Source organism: Bombina bombina, chromosome 8 (genome assembly GCF_027579735.1).
Source record: "Bombina bombina isolate aBomBom1 chromosome 8, aBomBom1.pri, whole genome shotgun sequence".
In the NCBI taxonomy this organism is placed as follows: Eukaryota; Metazoa; Chordata; class Amphibia; order Anura; family Bombinatoridae; genus Bombina; species Bombina bombina.
The window spans coordinates 118,657,901-118,679,311 of record NC_069506.1 but is presented as its reverse complement, the minus strand read 5'-3'; the positions used below and the strand labels follow the sequence as shown (position 1 = coordinate 118,679,311).

The 21,411-nt window shown below is 36.8% G+C and overlaps 1 protein-coding gene across 2 annotated transcripts in view; it reads left to right on the top strand.

Annotated features, from left to right (window-relative positions):
- The window catches only part of LOC128638532 (Golgi integral membrane protein 4), a 465,870-nt gene that overhangs the window by 278,193 nt on the left and 166,266 nt on the right, over positions 1 to 21,411 (top strand). For both annotated transcript variants that reach the window (XM_053690536.1, XM_053690535.1), the window contains 2 exons: positions 9,877 to 9,960; positions 16,295 to 16,564. In XM_053690536.1, the coding sequence (XP_053546511.1) occupies positions 9,877 to 9,960; positions 16,295 to 16,564 (354 nt within the window). The remainder of the gene's footprint in view (positions 1 to 9,876; positions 9,961 to 16,294; positions 16,565 to 21,411) is intronic.

The following is a 21,411-nucleotide window of genomic DNA, read 5'->3' as shown; positions in this document are numbered from 1 at the left end:
GACACTGACAAATCTACTTATTTATTTAAAATAGAGTATATGCGTTCTTTATTAAATGAAGTGTTAATTACTTTGGATATAGAGGTAACCAGTCCTATTGACGTTCAGTCTAATAAATGTTTAAATGCTGTTTTTAAACCTCCTGTGGTTTCCCCAGGGTTTTTTCCTATTCCTGAGGCTATTACAGATATGATTTCTAGGGAATGGAATAAGCCAGGTACTTCTTTTATTCCTTCTTCAAGGTTTAAAAAATTGTATCCTTTACCAGCAAAATCTATAGAGTTTTGGGAAAAAATCCCCAAAGTTGATGGGGCTATTTCTACTCTTGCTAAACGTACCACTATTCCTATGGAAGATAGCACTTCCTTTAAGGATCCTTTAGATAGGAAGCTTGAATCTTATCTATGGAAGGCCTATTTATATTCAGGTCATCTTCTCAGACCTGCTATATCTTTGGCTGATGTTGCAGCTGCATCAAATTTCTGGTTGGAAAATTTAGCGCAACACGAATTGGATTCTGACATATCTAGCGTTGTTTGCTTACTGCAACATGCTAATCATTTTATTTGTGATGCCATTTTTGATATTATCAAAATTGATGTTAGATCCATGTCTTTAGCTGTTTTAGCTAGAAGAGCTTTGTGGCTTAAATCTTGGAATGCTGATATGACATCTAAATCTAGATTACGATCTCTTTCTTTCCAATGTAATAATTTATTTGGTTCTCAGTTGGATTCTATTATTTCAACAATCACTGGGGGAAAAGGAGTTTTTTTTTGCCTCAGGATAAAAAAACCTAAGGGTAAATCTAAGGCTTCTAACCGTTTTCGTTCCTTTCGTCAGAATAAGGAAAAAACTAAATCCTCCCCCCAAGGAATCTGCTTCCAATTGGAAGCCTTCCTCAAATTGGAATAAATCCAAGGCATTTAGGAAACCAAAGCCAGCCCCTAAATCCACATGAAGGTGCGGCCCTCAGGCCAGCTCAGCTGGTAGGGGGCAGATTAAGGTTTTTCAAGGATTTTTGGATAAAATCTGTCCAAAATCATTGGATTCAGAGCATTGTCTCTCAAGGATATCGAATAGGATTCAGAGTAAGACCTCCTGTGAGAAGATTTTTTCTCTCACGCATCCCTGTAAATCCAGTAAAAGCTCAGGCTTTTCTGAAGTGTGTTTCAGACCTAGAGTCTTCAGGGGTAATCATGCCAGTTCCTCCTCAGGAACAAGGTTTGGGGTTTTATTCAAACCTATTCATTGTACCAAAGAAAGAAAATTTATTCAGACCAGTTCTAGATCTAAAAATTTTGAATTGTTATGTAAGAGTACCAACTTTTAAGATGGTGACTATAAGGACTATTCTGCCTTTTGTTCAGCGAGGACATTATATGTCCACAATAGACTTGCAGGATGCATACCTTCATATTCCGATTCATCCAGAACACTTTCAGTTTCTGAGATTCTCTTTTCTAGACAAGCATTACCAATTTGTTGCTCTTCCATTTGGCCTAGCAACAGCTCCAAGAATCTTTTCAAAGGTTCTGGGTGCCCTACTCTCTGTAATCAGAGAACACGGTATTGCGGTGTTTGCTTATTTGGACGATATCTTGGTACTAGCTCCGTCTTTACATACTGCAGAATCTCACACAAATCAACTAGTGTTGTTTCTTCGGAAACATGGTTGGAGGATCAATTTACCAAAAGGTTTCTTGATTCCTCAGACAAGGGTCACCTTTTTAGGCTTCCAGATAGATTCAGTGTCCATGACCCTGTCTCTAACAGACAAGAGACGTTTAAAATTGGTCGCAGCATGCCGGCTCCTTCAGTCTCAGTCATTCCCTTCAGTGGCTATGTGCATGGAAGTTTTAGGACTCATGACTGCAGCATCGGACGCAATCCCCTTTGCTCATTTTCACATGAGACCTCTACAGCTTTGTATGCTGAATCAATGGTGCAGGGATTATACAAGATATCACAATTAATATCCTTGAATCCCAATGTACGACACTCTCTGACATGGTGGATAGATCACCATTGTTTGGTCCAAGGGGCTTCTTTTGTTCGCCCAACCTGGACTGTGATTTCAACAGATGCGAGTCTTTCAGGTTGGGGAGCTGTTTGGGGATCTCTGACAGCACAAGGGGTTTGGAAATCTCAAGAGGTGAGATTACCAATAAATATTTTAGAACTCCGTGCAATTCTTGGGGCTCTTCAGTTCTGGCCTCTGCTAAAGAGAGAACCGTTCATTTGTTTTCAGACAGACAATATCACAACTGTGGCTTATGTCAATTATCAGGGTGTGACTCACAGTCCCCAAGCTATGAAAGAAGTATCTTGGATACTTGCCTGGGCGGAATCCAGCTCCTGTCTAATCTCTGCGGTGTATATCCCAGGTGTAGACAATTGGGAGGCGGATTATCTCAGCCGCCAGACTTTACATCCAGGGGAGTGGTCTCTCCATCCAGATGTGTTTTCTCAGATTGTTCAGATGTGGGGGCTTCCAGAGATAGATCTCATGGCCTCTCATCTAAACAAGAAACTTCCCAGATACCTGTCCAGGGATGTTCAGGCGGAAGCAGTGGATGCGCTGACACTTCCTTGGTGTTATCATCCTGCTTACATCTTCCCGCCTCTAGTTCTCCTTCCAAGAGTGATCTCCAAAATCATCATGGAACAGTCTTTTGTGTTGCTGGTGGCTCCAGCATGGCCACACAGGTTTTGGTATGCGGATCTGGTTCGGATGTCATGTTGCCCGCCTTGGCCACTTCCGTTACGGTCGGACCTACTATCTCAAGGTCCGTTTTTCCATCAGGATCTCAAATCATTAAATTTGAAGGTATGGAAATTGAAAGCTTAGTTCTAAGTCATAGAGGTTTCTCTGACTCGGTGATTAATACTATGTTACAAGCTCGTAAATCTGTCTCTAGAAAGATTTATTATAGAGTTTGGAAGACTTACATTTCATGGTGTTCTTCTCATAAATTCTCCTGGCATTCTTTTAGAATTCCTAGAATTTTACAGTTCCTTCAGGATGGTTTGGATAAGGGATTGTCTGCAAGTTCCTTGAAAGGACAAATTTCTGCTCTTTCTGTTTTATTTCACAGAAAGATTGCTATACTTCCTGATATTCACTGTTTTGTACAGGCTTTAGTTCGTATTAAGCCTGTCATTAAATCAATTTCTCCTCATTGGAGTCTTAATTTGGTTCTGAAGGCTTTACAGGCTCCTCCATTTGAGCCTATGCATTCTTTGGACATTAAACTACTTTCTTGGAAAGTGTTGTTCCTTTTGGCTATCTCTTCTGCTAGAAGAGTTTCTGAGCCATCTGTTCTTTCTTGTGAGTCTCCTTTTCTGATTTTTCATCAGGATAAGGCAGTTTTGCGGACTTCTTTTCAATTTTTACCTAAGGTTGTGAATTCTAACAACATAAGTAGAGAAATTGTTTTCCCTTCCTTATATCCCAATCCTAAGAATTCTTTGGAGAGATCCTTACATTCTTGTGGTAAGAGCTTTGAAATATTATGTGGAAGCTACTAAAGATTTCAGGAAGACTTCCAGTCTATTTGTTTTATTTTCTGGTCCTAGCAAAGGTCAGAAGGATTCTGCTATTTCCTTGGCTTCTTGGTTGAAACTTTTGATTCATCAAGCTTATTTGGAGTCTGGTCAGGCCCCGCCTCAGAGAATTACAGCTCATTCTACTAGATCAGTCTCCACTTCGTGGGCTTTTAAGAATGAAGCTTCAGTTGATCAGATTTGCAAAGTGGCGACTTGGTCCTCTTTGCATACATTTACTAAATTCTACCGTTTTGATGTATTTGCTTCTTCGGAAGCAGTTTTTGGTAGAAAAGTTCTTCAGGCAGCTGTTTCATTTTGATTCTTCTGCTTTTTGATTTAAGTTTTTTTCTTTCAAAAATGAAAATAAACTTATTTTTTTGGGGGGGTTGTGGATTAATTTTTTCAGCAAAATATGGCTATTTTTATTCCCTCCCTCTCTAGTGACTCTTGAGTGGAAGACTCCACATCTTGGGTATTGATATCCCATATGTCACTAGCTCATGGACTCTTGCCAATTACATGAAAGAAAACATAATTTATGTAAGAACTTACCTGATAAATTAATTTCTTTCATATTAGCAAGAGTCCATGAGGCCCACCCTTTTTATGGTGGTTATGATTTTTTGTATAAAGCACAATTATTTCCAAATTTCCTTTGTTGATGCTTTCTACTCCTTTCTTTATCACCCCACTGCTTGGCTATTCATTAAACTGAATTGTGGGTGTGGTGAGGGGTGTATTTATAGGCATTTTGAGGTTTGGGAAACTTTGCCCCTCCTGGTAGGATTGTATATCCCATATGTCACTAGCTCATGGACTCTTGCCAATATGAAAGAAATGTATTTATCAGGTAAGTTCTTACATAAATTATGTTTTCCACTATTGCAGGTGATAAAGGAGATTTTTTAATAAAAGCCAAGTCCAAGGGTAGATCTGACCACATGACATCAACCTCAGACATATATATATATATATATATATATATATATATATATATATATATATATATATATATATATATACATACATACATATATACATATATATATATATATATATATATATATATATATATATATACATACATATAGTCTTGCATAGAAATATAGCACTCACTGGATATTCTGTATAAAACTTAGCTTGTCAGTTTACTTAATCTGCCGGATGCACTAGTAAATTCATTTGAAAAAGGTGCCAGTCAGGCACCGAAATGTCATGGGACTTTTTATCGTTATATATGCTTCAATAAAAGCTAAGGTTTATACAGAATATCCAGTGAGTGCTATCTTTCTATGCAAGACTGTGTTTACCCCTGATGAGCACCCTGGTGGATATTTTCTCAAAATTGAGGATTGGAGTGCAGGCCCTTACTATTGTACTATATATTATATTTATATATATATATATATATATATATATATATATATATATATATATATATATATATATATATATATATATATATATACTTGGAGGCATACTAAAATAGAACATATCATATGACTCTAAAATTTGCCATAAAACGTAAAGGGACACTGAACCCAAATTTTTTCTTTTGTGATTCAGATAGAACATGACATTTTAAGCAACTTTCTAATTTACTCCTATTATCAAATTTTCTTCATTCTTTTGGTATCTTTGTTTGAAATGCAAGAATGTAAGTTTAGATGCCGGCCCATTTTTGGTGAACAACCTAAGTTGTCCTTGCTGATTGGTGGATAAATTCATCCACCAATAAAAACTGCTGTCCAGAGTACTGAACCAAAAAAAACTTAGATGCCCTCTTTTTCAAATAAAGAAATCAAGAGAACGCAGAAAAATTGTTAATAGGAGTAAATTAGAAAGTTGCTTAAAATTGCATGTTCTATCTGAATCACAAAATAAAAAAATTGTGTTCAGTGTCCCTTTAAAGGAACAGGAAACCCCAAAAATGTATTTCATGATTTGGGTAGAACATACAATTTTAAACTATTTTCTAATTTACGTCTATTATCAAATTTGCTTCATTATCTTGTTATCCTTTGTTGAAAGGAACAGCATTGCACTACTGGCAGCTAGCTGAACACATCTAGTCAGCCAATCACAAGCAGCAAATGTGTGCAGGCTCCAATCAGCAGTTAGCACTGCTATATCTATAACCTCAAGTTAGAAATTGACACAAATGTTAGTACTAATAGCCTTATTCATTATACAAAGATTATCTATATGCACATAAGTAAAACATATCAAACAGTAGGAATATTAGAAACAAAAATACTTAAATCCCAATGCATGCACCGTATAAAAAATGTGCCGATGGCACAAAATCTCAACTGATTCCTACTTTAGGCTGAAACAGCAAAGAGGCTGTTAAAGGGACACTGAACCCAAATTTTTTTCTTTAGTGATTCAGATAGAGCATGCAATTTTAAGCAACTTTCTAATTTACTCCTATTATCAATTTTTCTTTGTTCTCTTGCTATCTTTATTTGAAAAAGGCATCTAAGCTATTTATTGGTTCAGTCCTCTGGACAGCGCTTGTTTATTGGTGAGTGAATTGATCCACCAATCAGCAAGAACAACCCAGGTTTTTCACCAAAAATGGGCCGGCATCTAAACTTACATTCTTGCTTTTCAAATAAAGATATCAAGATAATTAAGAAAATTTGATAATATGAGTAAATAAGAAAGTTGCTTAAAATTCCATGCTCTATCTGAATCACAAGAGAAAAAAGTTGGGTTCAGTGTCCCTTTAAGTAAATATTGGTTCTCTCTGGACTGAATATGTTAGGATGGTTGCAGTCTCAAAGTATAAGAAAAAATGTCTGTTGCTTCCATGTTAGCGAGGCTACGATCCAGCTATAAGAGATCACATCCAGCTGTTCTCCCATCTTAAAGGGCAACTGTAGTCAAATATACTCTCGTGTTGTAACAATAGTATACTGTTAAATAAATCTTTTTTCCATGTACATCCTATTTGAAATCTTATTCGTTTTCAATATATAACTTTTTTAATTTTAATTGTTTTCCAAACCCACTGATTTATAGTCCGTAGCTGTATTCCAATCCTGGAGGACAACTCCAGTTGGAAGATGGCGACTACCGGGCGCAATGCGCATGCGCGATTTCACGCAACGTCATCAGATAGATTGAAATTTAATGTGCGCATGCGTTATTTTCTGTCTGTTGTCAGCGATGTCGGCTTCTGTGCCAATATGCGCATGCGAGACTAATAGAAAACAATTGCGCATGTGATGAGTGACGAAAATGTATTTAAATTACATGCTAATACTGGCCATACGATTGGCAAGTATGTTATTGCTTAGACGGCCCACATTTGAGGGCTGGATAACGACGTCATTGACAGAAAGTAAAAGTTTATTTTTATGCTAAAGGGAGCTTCGTTTTTCAAAATGAAAAGGTACCTTTTATTTATATTAACATTGCAATGTTTAATGTTGAGTGCGTTTTGCTTAAGGTCAGCAAAAGTTAGTATTCCTTTAAACTGATCAATCCTGGCTTTATGAACAATCTGAATTTCACAGTGCGCAGCAGCATACTGGCAAGCGCACCCATGGTTTGATTTTTAAATCCGCTCCGTATGAATCAGCAAGGTCCCAACCAAACTCTGTACATACGGCTCCAACTCACTGACCCATCTAGGCACAAGCGCCTCCAGCTTCTCAACTCTGTTCAAGCCGGTCCTTATAACAGGGGACTCTACAGATGTTATACAGTCCCCATTATGGACAGCCAACTCCTCTATTTCATTAGTATCCTTACTCGTTATTGGGTTTAAAGTAGGTATTAGAGGGCTCCTCTCAGGGTAGCGAAGTCCCATTAGGCAACAATGTGATTCGACTAAAAGGTCAAAGATCAATATTACCAAAATTCACCATGTATATAGGCAAAATATTCTTTAGTGCGGTAAGAATAGGTTCAGCAGAATCTACCATATCAATTTAGCGTGAAATACACCACTATAGCATCTAACAGTTTCCTCTGACTTGCCTTGATGTTTCAAATAGCTATATTTATATGCAGTATTCTTTTAATAAAGCTGCACGCATTTTGTGCACCAAAATATGGGCATGATGCTGAGTTTTGGTGCTGAGGGCAGACTTGTGCACTTTGGCATTCTGTATACTAATCATTACCTTTTGCAATAAAAGGTGGAGACTGTACAATTTAAGCCCATACCCAGAAAGAAAGATATTTCTTATTTACTGAATGCTACTATTAGTGTGATCTAATAAAGTTAAACTAACCACCCCCTTATCCCTCTAGCAACATTGTTTATGCATATTATGACCCTGGGGAAGTTTTCCTAAGGGTGATGTGGTAAACCAATGATGAGCCAATATGCTGCATTGGGATATTGCTGCCCCTCACTGTCGAGTCCCACAAAAGGCCCAAAATATTGTCTGGGGTTGCCATGTTCCTCTTTAGAGGAGGATTGCCTGGTGTTTTGGGGCTGGACCAACCTTTATAGGTAGAATCGGACTAGTATACATCAGGAAAGCTCTGCTCTGTGAAAAGCATAGTTGGGCTAAAAGAGGTTGATCCGAGGTGGTGCCCGGCCAGTGAAAAAGCTACTGATACATTGTTCATTCTCTTTCTGTGTATATGTTTATTATGACCTTAGAGAACTCTTTCTAAGGATGAAGGGGGGAAAACAGATATGGACTTCTCACCCAATGTGCCTAGAAGGATAAGGCTGCACCTCACTGACAATGCCCACAGAAGGCCAAATGATCGCCTGGGGTTTCCATGTTCCTTGTGGAGTATTTTGGGTCTGGACTCTTCTTTTTAGGCAGGATCAGACTGATATACTTCAGGAAAGTTCTCTGTGAAAGGCACAATTGGGCTAAAAGTGGCTGCTCCCATCTGTATATACTGTACATCATTTTCCTGTTTATATTAATACAGTCAACTGTTTAAAAATGAGATATCAAATTCTTACTTTAAATTTGTGTTTTGTATACAAGTATAGCCACCATTCTTTCAATTCGGCTAAGGGGTTTAGGAAATATTTTATATATGAACTAGAAAAAATAAGTATTTCATAAATGTTTTGTTGCAATAAACAAATACATAAGAAATGTATAATAGGTTATACTATTTAATACTTTTTTTCTGGCTATTTTCATTGTGTGATTTGCCATTTTGTAGATGTAAATATTGAATTAAAGGGACATGAAATGCCAAGATTTTCTTTTACGATTTCAGAAGCTGATTTCAGAAGCTCTTATCATTGGCTTACGGATGTGTGCAGCTAGCTCACAGTAGTGCATTGCTGCTCCTTCAATAAAGGTTACTAAGAGAATGAATAAAAATTTATAGTAGAGGTAAATGGGAAAGTTCTTTTTCAAATTATATGTTCTCTATGAATCATGAAAGAAACATTTGGGGTTTCATGTTCCTTTAAATTTAATTTTTAAACACTTTTTTGTTGGATAATGTAACAGTTGTTCAAAATGTTAATTTGTGTATTTGTATCGTTAATTTTTATTTGTATAGAATTATGTTAAAACAATTCGTTCTCATCAAGCTGATTAAAGGGACATTGAACCCAAATTTTTTCTTTTTCGTGATTCAGATAGAGCATGGAATTTTAAGCAACGTTCTAATTTACTCCTATTATCAATATTTCTTCGTTCTCTTGCTATCTTTATTTTAAAAGCAGGAATGTAAATCTTAGCAGCCAGCTCATTTTAGGTTCAGCACCATGGATAGCGCTTGCTTATTGGAGGATTACATTTACCCACCAATAAGCAAGCATAACCCAGGTTCTCAACCAAAAATGGTCCGGCTCCTATGCATTACATTACTGCTTTTTAAATAAAGATAGTAAGAGAACGAAGAAAAATTGATAATAGGAGTAGATTAGAAAGTTGCTTAAAATTGCATGCTCTATCTGAATCATGAAAGAAAAAAAATGTGGGTTCAGTGTCCCTTTAAGTGGGTTTTCTATTTCTGTACTACCAAAAAAAGTCTCAATTTTTATTCAATCAATCAAACAGATTGACAGTGTAGGAAGATCAAGGGCATATTTCTTATTTAAAAATTGGGAACCATAGACCTAAATAATTGTAGTGGGACAAAGATATATTCCAGCCTTTCAATTAACAAGAAAGAATTTCATCAGAAGTATACTTGCAGCAGAGAATCATTAAAATGGAATGGAAGAATAAGAATGTGTGATTAAACCAAAACTAGAAAACTTATGCACATACCTAATAAGCATATGATGGTACTGTTATACCTACTCAATCACACTTGCATACATTTGAATTTTTTATTGTAGACATTTCTGTTTTCTCTGTAAAATCCAAATTTATTTTCTAGGGTCAGATTGATGAATTCCGTAAGCTAAAGGATGCTCTAAGAAAAATGCCTAGCTTCCAGGACATTGGAGACTCAAGTAAAAAGGTATCTAGATTGTGCACTAGTTAATGCTCAGTATAAAATATATTTGTGTGTGTGTGCTTACTTGATCTTATGCTTTAATGTTAGTGGTATGGAATTGTATGTATGAATCACTATTGTATGTGTGTTACTGACAACCAAGTGGTTATTCTTTCATAAAGGTAGTGAGAGTCCACTATCCTTTTACTCTTGGGAATTACTCTTCTCTACCACTAGGAAGAGGCAAAGATTCCCAAACCCCAAGAGCTCTATAAAACCTCTTCCACCTCACACATACCTCAGTCTTTACCTCTGGTTGAAGAAAGAAGATGTGCATTTGATTCTTCAGAGAGAAGGGTTTTTAGTCTATATTGAGGCAGAGTTTCCCCTCAGAGTACAGCACTTGTATGAGGGATGTATATGGGGTATGGTTTATGATTCTTTTTACACCTCATGGGAAATTCTTCATAAACCCTCTAGTTGGTAGCAGGTACTTGTCTTTTGCCTCCCTTTATAAATCTACAATATACTCCTATTCCATAACCTCTGCTGATATCTTTAAATACTGGTTTTGCTGTCTGCTGCTCATTTAGCTATGTTTTGGGCACGTTTTATAGTTATTTAGATATTTGTTTATATATATATGGCCCTAGGGCTGTTCCTTTTCAATTAACCCTTTGAGCGCTAAGCACTTTCCCACCTGGGTGCTAAGCACATTTGATGGTTTTTTAATTTTAAATTTTTAATTTATTTTTATTTATTTACTTTTTTCTTTTCATTTCAAGTCCATGACTTATACCATTGGAAAGGTTAGGCTATTACCTTTCCAATGGTGGGTCTTGGGGGTCTGTAGCTGCTTAGATACCTGAGATACAGGCTTCTAAGCAGCATGCCCCCTTTCCCTATATTGTTAATTGTCTTTTTTGACATAAAGTTGAGCAGTGACGTCATCACGTCATTACGCATGATGTCACCACGCAAAACGGAAAGCCCCGGCGATGCCTGTCAGTCTACAGGCACGATCGCCGGGGTAGAAGCGGGTGGGAGCCCCCAGATCTCCCTCAAGGTGGGAGAGTGCTAGCGACGGCTCTGAGCCGTCTTTAGCACCAGAGTGAGAAACTCTGCGACGGCTCAGAGCCGTCGTTAGCACTCAAGGGGTTAAAGGGACACTGAACCCAAATTTATTCTTTTTGTGATTCACATAGAGCATGCAATTTTAAGCAACTTTCTAATTTACTCCTATTATCATTTTTTCTTCATTCTCTTGCTATCTTTATTTGAAAAAGAAGGCATCTAAGCTTTTTCTTTTTGTTCAGTCCTCTGGACAGCACTTTTTTATTGGTGGATTAATGTATCCACCAATCAGCAAGGACAACCCAGGTTGTTCAACAAAAATGGGCCGGCATCTAAATTTAAATACTTGCATTTCAAATAAAGATACCAAGAGAATGAAGAAAATTTGATAATAGGAGTAAATTAGAAAGTTGCTTAAAATTTCATGCTCTATCTGAATCACGAAAGAAAAAATTTGGGTTCAGTGTCCCTTTAAGGGGTTATCATGCTGTTTTTTGCATGCTTCTGGTAAAGCAACATTTTAGTGTATAAAACAAGGAATGGGGGAGCAGTTCTAAGGATAGCTATAGGGATTCTACTATGGAGTATATAGTGAGGTTATACGTATTAACTAATACAAGTGGACTACAAATGCGTTAAATAATCAATATCAACTGAGTTGGATGAATGAGTTTTATTCTGAGCAATACTATATCACAGTTAAAACAATTCTATATAACAGTTAAAACAATTATAAGGATCTGGATCCTCAACAAATAAAATATAAGAACAAATTGGAGCTATAATTCTCTAAGGTGGACCAAGTGGAAAAAAATCTATAGAAATCTCAAAATAATGAGGCGAGAAAAATATTGCCACCAATATGTGAAAGAATAAAAAGAAAAAATTAATAAATTTCCTTTCTGGACCAGCGGTGCTCTATGGCTCTCGAGTGGCACTTTAACTATGCATTTAACCCATTTTCAGTGGTTAAACACATAAAAGTGCTGGGTTGCTAGTTTTTTTGTTGTTTTTTTTTAATTGAGATTTTTGGCAAATACAGTCTATAACTTTTGTCCATTTACAACAGCATGAAATATACATCATATGTACAGGTTGACATGGTAAATAATTAGCTATACAGCAGGTTTCTAAGCTGATAATGATAGTAAACACAAGTACTTTCTTGAAACATATATGCCAATAAAGACTCCTTTGAAGGGAATATTAAATATATTGTTAAACAAGTGCCTAATAGATATCCATAACTGTGTATTAAAATGTAATAAAATATTTTCAATTATAAGATTTCTAAACACGTGTCTATTAGTCAACTCACGTCTCAACCATTGGATAAGTAAATGGACTTAGTATAATGAAATCTCATTTTTAGTATGGTTAACATTTAGTGTGTAATAGCATATGAAAAATTAAGTCAGCAGACAAGAGCTGCTTGAGAGTTAGGGGGGGAGGACGTGTCCGGGGAATTTAATGATATAGGAGTATTATTATTATGTGGCTCATTAGTAAACGGGTCTCTCTTGGGCTCATCATAAGACCAAAGAAATGTATGGGAAGAGGGCTAACAAATATTTAGTAAATTTAGCTATACCAGTATTAGAGTATATGAAAATAATTTCCCACAAACTTGAGTATTAAAACCCTACCACACTGATATTGGCCCTATACCTGGATGACAGGTAAGCTAACTCTATTTGTAGGTGGGAAAATTCCTAATAGTTAACTGTTAATCGCCTCTAAGCTACTACATCCCTAGAAAAATGGGAGGTGAAAATCCTAGAGGGACTGAGTATAGTATTTTATTAAATAAACACCTCCTAGGAATGGTCTTCAGTGACTTTTGGACCATGACAAAATGTAGGGGCTTATTAAACTACTGTGATAAAATTGGCTGTAGGTAGGCTCTTTGAATCCGGCCATTGAAGAGGAGACATTTTGTTTATGATACTAGCCCAGAGTAATATACGTGCGTCATGGTAGCTGAATATCTGGAGGAGGTAATACTAAACACAGACATATTAGAGTAGAGTAATATACATGTGTCATGATATCTAAATAACTAGAAGTAATAGTAGACGCAAACATACTAGTACAGTGTAACATGTATGTGCCATGATAGCGAAATATCTAGAAAAGGTAATATTAAACGCCAACATATTAACTCAGTGTAATTTACATGTGCCATGATAGTTGAATATCTAAAGGGGGTAAAATAAAACACAGACATACTAGCGCAGTGAATTATACATGTGCTATGAGAACTAAATATCTAGAGGAGATATTAAACACAGAAGTACCAGTACAGTGTGATATACATTTGCCATGAGAGCTAAATATCTAGAGGAGGTAATATAGAACACAGACAAACTAGTGTAATGTATTATACATGTGTCACGAGAGCTCAATATCTAGAGGAGGTAATATAAAACACAGACAAACTAGTGTAGTGTATTATACATGTGTCACGAGAGCTCAATATCTAGAGGAGGTAATATAAAACACAGACAAACTAGTGTAGTGTATTATACATGTGCCATGAGAGCTAAATATCTAGAGGAGGTAATATAAAACACAGCCATTCTAGCGTAGTAGTAGTAGCGTGTGTAAAGTACAAAAAAGAAAAATGTCATGTTACAAAAATAACAATCATAATGACAAGCTTTAACACAGGTGAGCCATACACACAATAAGTAATAGCTAGGCCATTAGATAAAGAGAGAAATACTTAAGAAACCTCCATTTTGAAAGAAACTTTAGTATAGTGGTAACTACAACCTTGGTCGCTTATGGACCATCTGGGAAATTAGCATTATATCATATGGTTGTTATGTCAGAAGCCACTCATGGGCCCTTGGAATAGCGTTACAGTTATAATGGGCTATTAAGATCAAACAACATTAGTATAGAATAGAAATTAAGCTAGGACCATGTAGCTAGATACCCAAACATGATATATATCGCTAGCTAATAACTGTTTGGTGTATATTTACTGAAAGAAGCGAACCATAAGGGAAGTCACAAAACTATATGTTTTGGCTGTTTGTCATATAATAATGTTCATTGTTGCTCAGAGTTGGGGTATATATATATATATATATATATATATATATATATATATATATATATATATATATATATATATATATACGCATATATATACATGAAGCAGGATAAAATATATTAGACCATTGGTTTATACATATAGATGAGAAAACAAGTACTTTGGATTTTAGTAATGTGAAGTATCTTTAGCATCAAACAAATCATGTTACAGAATTATGATACTGTATTTGGCATAATAATTCTATGTTTTGAACTAAGAGAACTTCAGAATGACTGCCTATTTGTATGGATGTAGGAATTTTGCTGTAAGGTGAACATGGGGCACAAATTATATAGTCACTAGTGGGCTTTGAAAAGAGACAAGTCATAGGGAGTGAGCGGTTTGTATGCCTACATAGGATATATGATGCTAAGGTGAAGTGAGCAATTTGGAGACCTGTAAGTGTCAAGACTGTTTATCCTGGTATAGGTCGGGCAAATAGAGCTAGAGATGGATGTTAGACATTAAGAGGAAACTGTATGCACTTGGTTGCTCCGGCCACAAGCAGACCAGTCACAGGGGATTGTTACCAACTAATTGGTGATTATATAACTCTGTGTCATAGAGAGGTCTTCTACGTATGTTAATACCCATTACATTACTAACTTATAGTGCAATATAAGTAGCAGTGGGAAAGATTATCATTCTCCATATACATAAGTTGAGGAGAGCAAGAAACATTTGGTGAATAGTAATAGAACAATTAACAGCCTACGACTAGAAATAGTAAATAATAGTGAGCACTAGTAACTAGCATGCCCACGTCACTAACAGCCTAACAAAAACTTTGTGTACAGCAACATCATATTGTTAATTAAAAAGTAAACATAATGCAACATGAGTAGCTCTTAGCATAAATCTCTATGTAAGTAAATCCCCAAGGAGACAATAATCTAACCCACATCAGATTTCTGAATTTGACTAGGAAAGTCTCTACCGCTCTGGAGGTAGGTGTCAACCAGTCTTATCTTTAGCTCAGCTACTGCCTTGATTGGGATCGCTGTAGTATTGGAGACTGTGGATAGCAGAGCTACAGGCATAGTGCCAGGCCAACTTTTGGTATTTGCATTCCGGGGTTCATACTGCATCTCAGTAGGGATATCAGGTGGGGTCCCTGTTGTAGGTTGAAGCACTGTGGTGTCCGCATGAACCTTCATTTGCAGGGATGGCTCTGTTATTGTGCTCCTCTGTTGTGCCAGTACTGCTCCTATGACCATCCGATTTCTAGGGACCTCTGAGTCACAATCACTTCTGAGAGAAGCTGCCAAGTGATCACAATATATCTCATCTGGAACTGGGGCTACCGCTCTTGGCGAATGCTGGGTCATCTGTATAATTTTTGAGGTATGGGTAAGATGCGGGTGAAGAGTGCTCCTAGTATAGCTTGGGTCAGCTGCGGAAGCTTGTGTGAATAGGGCTGCGATCTCTTGCTTGAGGGTGTGTAATTGTAAATCCATGCGTATTCGAAGGCCCTCAATGTCGCTATCGATTGCCGCCAGCATAGCCATGGTCAACTCTTGGAGGCTAAGAAGCTCGAAGATAGTATATCGAGTTTTAATTGTTGCATGCGATCTGTTACCACTCAGGATTGAAGAATGCAAGAGGCGTTCGTTTATTACTGCAGTGCAATGTTAACTGCTATACCCCAGGTAACGGGGGAGGGGGGGAGTTGGTAGACAGAACAAAGGCCGCAGCCAGTAGTCCCAAAATGGAGTTCTTCACTGAGTTATTCGTACATTATTGACACCAATCGGCGCAGTAGATGATGACACAGCTTTGTACTCTGTATAAGGGATAGCAATGTCTCTTTTATAGCAGGATAATAGTTGAATTATTTATGATAAGTGAGGAGCTCCCATTTTTCCGTGTTAGCATGACTGCTGCCTGGACACGCCTCCTGAGTCGCTAGTTTTAAAAGTACATGCTCTAATAAAATGGAGTATATCATTTTTCAACTATAATACAATCACAATATGTTTCTTAATTTGATACTCCAACATAAAAGGAAAGTTACATACAATTATCAATATATGGTTCTGTTACATTGTAGAAAATAAATTACTAGCTTTTGGTTTTAACTGTAGATTTTTTTTTAATTTTTTTTTTGCTTGATGCTTTAACTGTAGTTGGGGAAAAAAGTGTAGCCATTAACTTATGTAATATTGCTTTTTTATGTTTTAGGTTTTTAAAACTAGTGAATCACAGTTACTTCAGAACGTACAGGGAAATGAGAGGCCTAAAGCAAATTCTCCCATTGTTGGAGCTGAAACTTTTAATCAGAAGAAATTTGCACCTCATGAAGTTCAAATTGAGGTCCAGGATATCAGTGTGCTTCAAAATCATAGGCTATTAGAGCATCTGAATCGTACTCCATCACTGACACAAGATGACAACGTGAGCTCTGTGGTACGTTTCACCAGGACAGTCAATAGCCTGCAAGGCCCAAAAGAGGTAAACATTTTATATATATATATATGAAAAGGCACTTTTATCATTGTAATTGGTTTAAATGGTTCGTCAGCCTGAAAGTCAGCATAGTAACATAAACATAAGGCTGACTATGAAAAATAAGGAACAACTAAGTTTAAATGACCAGTAAATACAATAGATTTGCATAATCAAGAAATTCATGATAACAAAACAATACAATAGATCTTAGTCTGAAGTACCAGAAGTAGCTTTTTTCTGACAAATTTCAAAGTTATATATTTTCCACTCCTCCTGTATCATGTGACAACCATAAGCCATTCACAAATGCATATACGTATATTCTGTGAATTCTTGCACATGCTCAGTAGGATCTGGTGACTAAAAAAGTGTAACTATAAAAAGACTGCACATTTTGTTAATGGAAGTAAATTGGAAAGTTGTTTAAAATTGCATGTTCTATCTGAATTATGAAAGTTTAATTTTGACTTGTGTGCCTTTAAAGGGACAGTAAACACATTGTCATTACAATACATTTCTGTTGTGCTGCTATAGAATAACATATCAGCCAAGTTTTAACATTTTTAAAACAATATAACATAATTTTTACTGCAATTATTTTTCAATAGCCAAACTCCACCCACCATTTGCCTAATTTGGAGGAGCCAATCAGGGCTATAATCTACAGAAAACAAGGCTAGCCCTAGTCATAAAGCTAGTATAAAGTGAATTGTTTTGCAGTTTTCTGATGAAAGTGCAACACACTAAGAGCTGTGCAAATCAAGATCTTAATGTGTTGCACTTTTACAAGAATAAACCCAGCACCGTAAATTGCCGAATCCGGCTTGCGGCTGTCATGTTTGGTATTTGAATTTTCAGAGCTAAATTACACTAAAGGGGGGCAAAATAAATGATAACAACTTTGCAATAAATATCTAAAAAGACACACCAACACACGAGAGCTTATAAATCCCTTCCACTATCCATGATCTTCACTCATTTTCTTTTGCCTCCTTGATGAGGAGTGAGGTGTCCTGCATCATTAGTTGGTCAGAGCACCATCATTGCAGGATTTCTGAAATGCACATTCCAGTTGTGAACAATTAGGAGGAAAACTTTCTCAGTCGCCAGTCTCTTCACTCAGAGGAATGGTCTCAAAATTAAGACTTTTTCAACCAAATTGTGAGACGTTAGGGTATGCCTGAGAAAGATCTCATGGCTTCTCATTTTAATCACAAACTACTTCAGTATTGTACCAGGGCTCTGGATCCTTGGCCGAGTCTGACAGATGCCCTAGTGCAGTCATGGCGAACCTTGGCACCCCAGATGTTTCAGAACTACATTTCCCATGATGCTCAACTGGACTGCAGAGGCTCTAAGCATCATGGGAAATGTAGTTTTGAAACATCTGGAGTGCCAAGGTTTGCCATTACCACCTTAGTGGTTCCATGGTTCTTAAGGTCTGATTTACATTTTTCCTCTTTTTGTGTTGTTATCCAGACTGACAGCCAGAATCAAACAGGAACAAGCCTCAGCAATTCTGATTGCTCCTGCATGGCTTGGCAGGATTTGGATTGCAGATCTGTTGCAGATGCCCCCATGCCTGCCTTTGAGGCTTCCTCTAAGAATTTATTTTCTCTCTCAAGGACCTTTTTTATCAATATTTCAATACTCTGAATTTAAAAACCTGGCGATTGAATGCTTAACTTTGTCTGAGAACTTTTTCTGAGAAAGGTGATACCCTGATTAAGGATAGGAAACCTGTTACCAGACATATTTATCTTAACTCCTGGAAAAACTTTTTTGTGTGGTGTTACCATTGTAATTCTTTTAGAAGAATTAGACAAAGGGACAGTTTTCAGCTCTTTCTCTTTTGCTTTGTAAGAACATTGCTAAAATTCCTGACTTGCAGGTCTTTGTTCAGGCTCTGATCAGAATTAAAGCAGTTATTTGTCTAATTTCTCCTCCTTCAAATCTTAATCTGGTTTTGAGGGTTCTTCAAACTCCTCCTTTTGAGTCGGTGTTTAGACCTTCATCTTTTATCCTGAAAGATTATTTTTCTTTAAGCTATATTTTGGCTAGAAGGGTTTCTGAGCTTTCATCTTTGTCTTGGCCCGCCTGGTTTTACTTACCAGTACGATCCCCTCTACCAAGGGGCGTGGACAGAACTGCCCACTCCCCTAGTTACCTAATAAAGGTAGCTCAGAGACACCTCCCCTTCCTCCTTCTTGTTCTGTCCAGCCCTATGGTGGACAGGACTAGGAGTCCCTCTCCATGCTACTTTGCTCCTGGGCAGTCTGTTTTCCCAGTTTCAGGCCTACCTGTTTGCCTAAATGAGCTGTTTGCTCCCACGCCATCTAAAGCTTTGACTTTGGTCACTGATATGGTGTAAAGTGGTAGGAACCATTCCCTTCTGTTTCCATGGGGGAGCCACCATATTCTTGTGACACCATTGGTAAGCAATGTCATGGGGGTCTCATCTGAGGGCGGTCCTTCATGCACATGATTTTATCTAGCCTCAGTGTGGGCTTTCATTGGATGCGCTTGGGAGTGTGGCTTCTCTGCTTGCTTCCTTATCCCACGAAGAATTTTGTCTGCTGCCTTACTTTGCTGCTCTCGGCTGCCTAACATTGCTGCTGTTTGCTGCCTGTGAGTACTTCCTCCTTGTGTGGACTTATGTTCCAGTCACTGTTTCTTACTTCGGTAGCATTAGGAAGATTTTTAAGTTATTCGTTTTACCTGCAGTTTATCGGTTCACTATGGAGCCTGAGACCCCTCAGCCTACAACTGCCCAATGAGTTTCTGGTATGGCCTTAAAGGGGCATAAAACCCAACATTTTTATTTCATGAGTTAGATAGCACTTACAATTCTTAATAACTTTCTAATTTACTTCTTTGATCATACTTTCTTTGTTTTCTTGTTATCCTTTATTAAAAAGCAGGAAGTTAAGTTCAGGTGTGTGCACGTGTCTGCAGCAATTTTCTACATTAGCAAGCTCACTAGATGGCAGCACTAATTCCTGTCATTTAGTGCTTCAGGCATGTGCATGCTACCTATCTAGGTATCTCTTCAACAAAGAATAATAGCAAATTTGATAATAGAAGTAAATTGAAAACGTTATTTAAAATTCTATTCTCTATCTGAATAATAAATGAAAAATTTGGGGTTTTATGTCACTTTATGGTATGTTTCTGCCCTGATACCTGGTGTCTTTTTTTTATCTCCTTATATAATAGTTTGTATTGCTAGCTATATTTTATATTATTCTAGTCATGATACTCAGCCTATGCCCACCTGTTCCCTGTGTTAATCCTTGCTGGCAAGACAATAAATTGTTTATGGTTGTTGCACCTGCGGTCTCTCTCTATTATTTTCAATCTATTGACTCTGCTTCTGAAGGGGAAACTCCTGATGCTGATTCACCTGTGTTATTTGATTCTGCTGCTCTTTTTGATTTTTTTAAAAAGGCATCAAGGGTACTCCGGGTATTGAAGATGAATTGCCTCATGTCTCAAAATCTATATATTTAAATACATTTTCTAAACCTGAAAAGCTGATTGGGGTACCTGAGAAAATATTTAAGAGGTTTTCCTTGGATAAAGTTTTATATACCTAATTTTCAACTCCACCTAAGGATAATGCTGCAATTACTAGGTTATCAAAAGAGATGATTTTCCCACTTATGATGCCGGCTCCTTTTAAGATCAATAGGTTAATAAAATGGAGCAAAATTTTGTAGAGAGTTTACCTGATGTTTGGTCTACTACAGGGGCGTATTTAGGTTTTGTGCTGCCCTAGGCACTCAAAATTCTGCTGCCCCCCCCCCCCCCCCACCCCACCCCAGGTTTAAGACATTTTTTTAGACATTATATTTTTGGGGCAGGGTGTAAAAATTTAAAAAAATGTCTTTTTAAGTAGATGTTCACCAGGGCTTGCATTCACTCTGGTCACACACACACACACACACACACATATATATATATATATATATATATATATATATATATATATATATATATATATATATACATATATATATATATATATATATACATATATATATATATATATACATATATATATATATATATACATATATATATATATATACATATATATATATATATATATATATATATATACATATATATATATATATACATATATATATATATGACACTATTTTGCAAGACAGATGATTAAAGTGTTTATATCAGAAAAAAATATCCTTCACTGTATGATAGTTTGTCAGTAGGTAGTTGTTTAACCTTAAACATCTTCTTTGGTGATTGACAGTTATTTAAGCAAAATATCTGCTTGGATAAATATGTAATAAATATACAAACTGGCCTTTAAAAGTACTTAAAAAATACAACAGTAGTTATGATAGGTTTAGGAATTGTATCGTAGGGGATAAAGTCAAATGATACAATCATAATAAAGTATATACTTGTATTGTTTCTGAATGTATTAAATGCATACAACATATTTTTATTTGTGTTTTAAGTCACATGGTTGTATAGATTCAGCAATAAATACTAATTCTTTGCATGTATGACAGATAGACAAACAGTAAATGTGCAAGTATTTAGTGACTAATCCGTTTAAGTATTTTAATGCCTAATGAAGATGTATTGAAGGGAGAAAGGCATATGCTGTTTCACAGTGGTCACGGTGTAGTGCACACTGCACTGTGTAGTCTGTGTGAGTCCCAATCACGCGGTGGAGCAAGGAAGAATACCGCATTCCCTCTCAGTCCAGGCCAGGCTGCGCAAGTGAGCTCCGCCTCCACTGTCACCACGTCATGCGCACCCACATACAATCCCATAGGATAGCAATAGCCGGGCCCTGGTTGATTTAGAGGAAGACT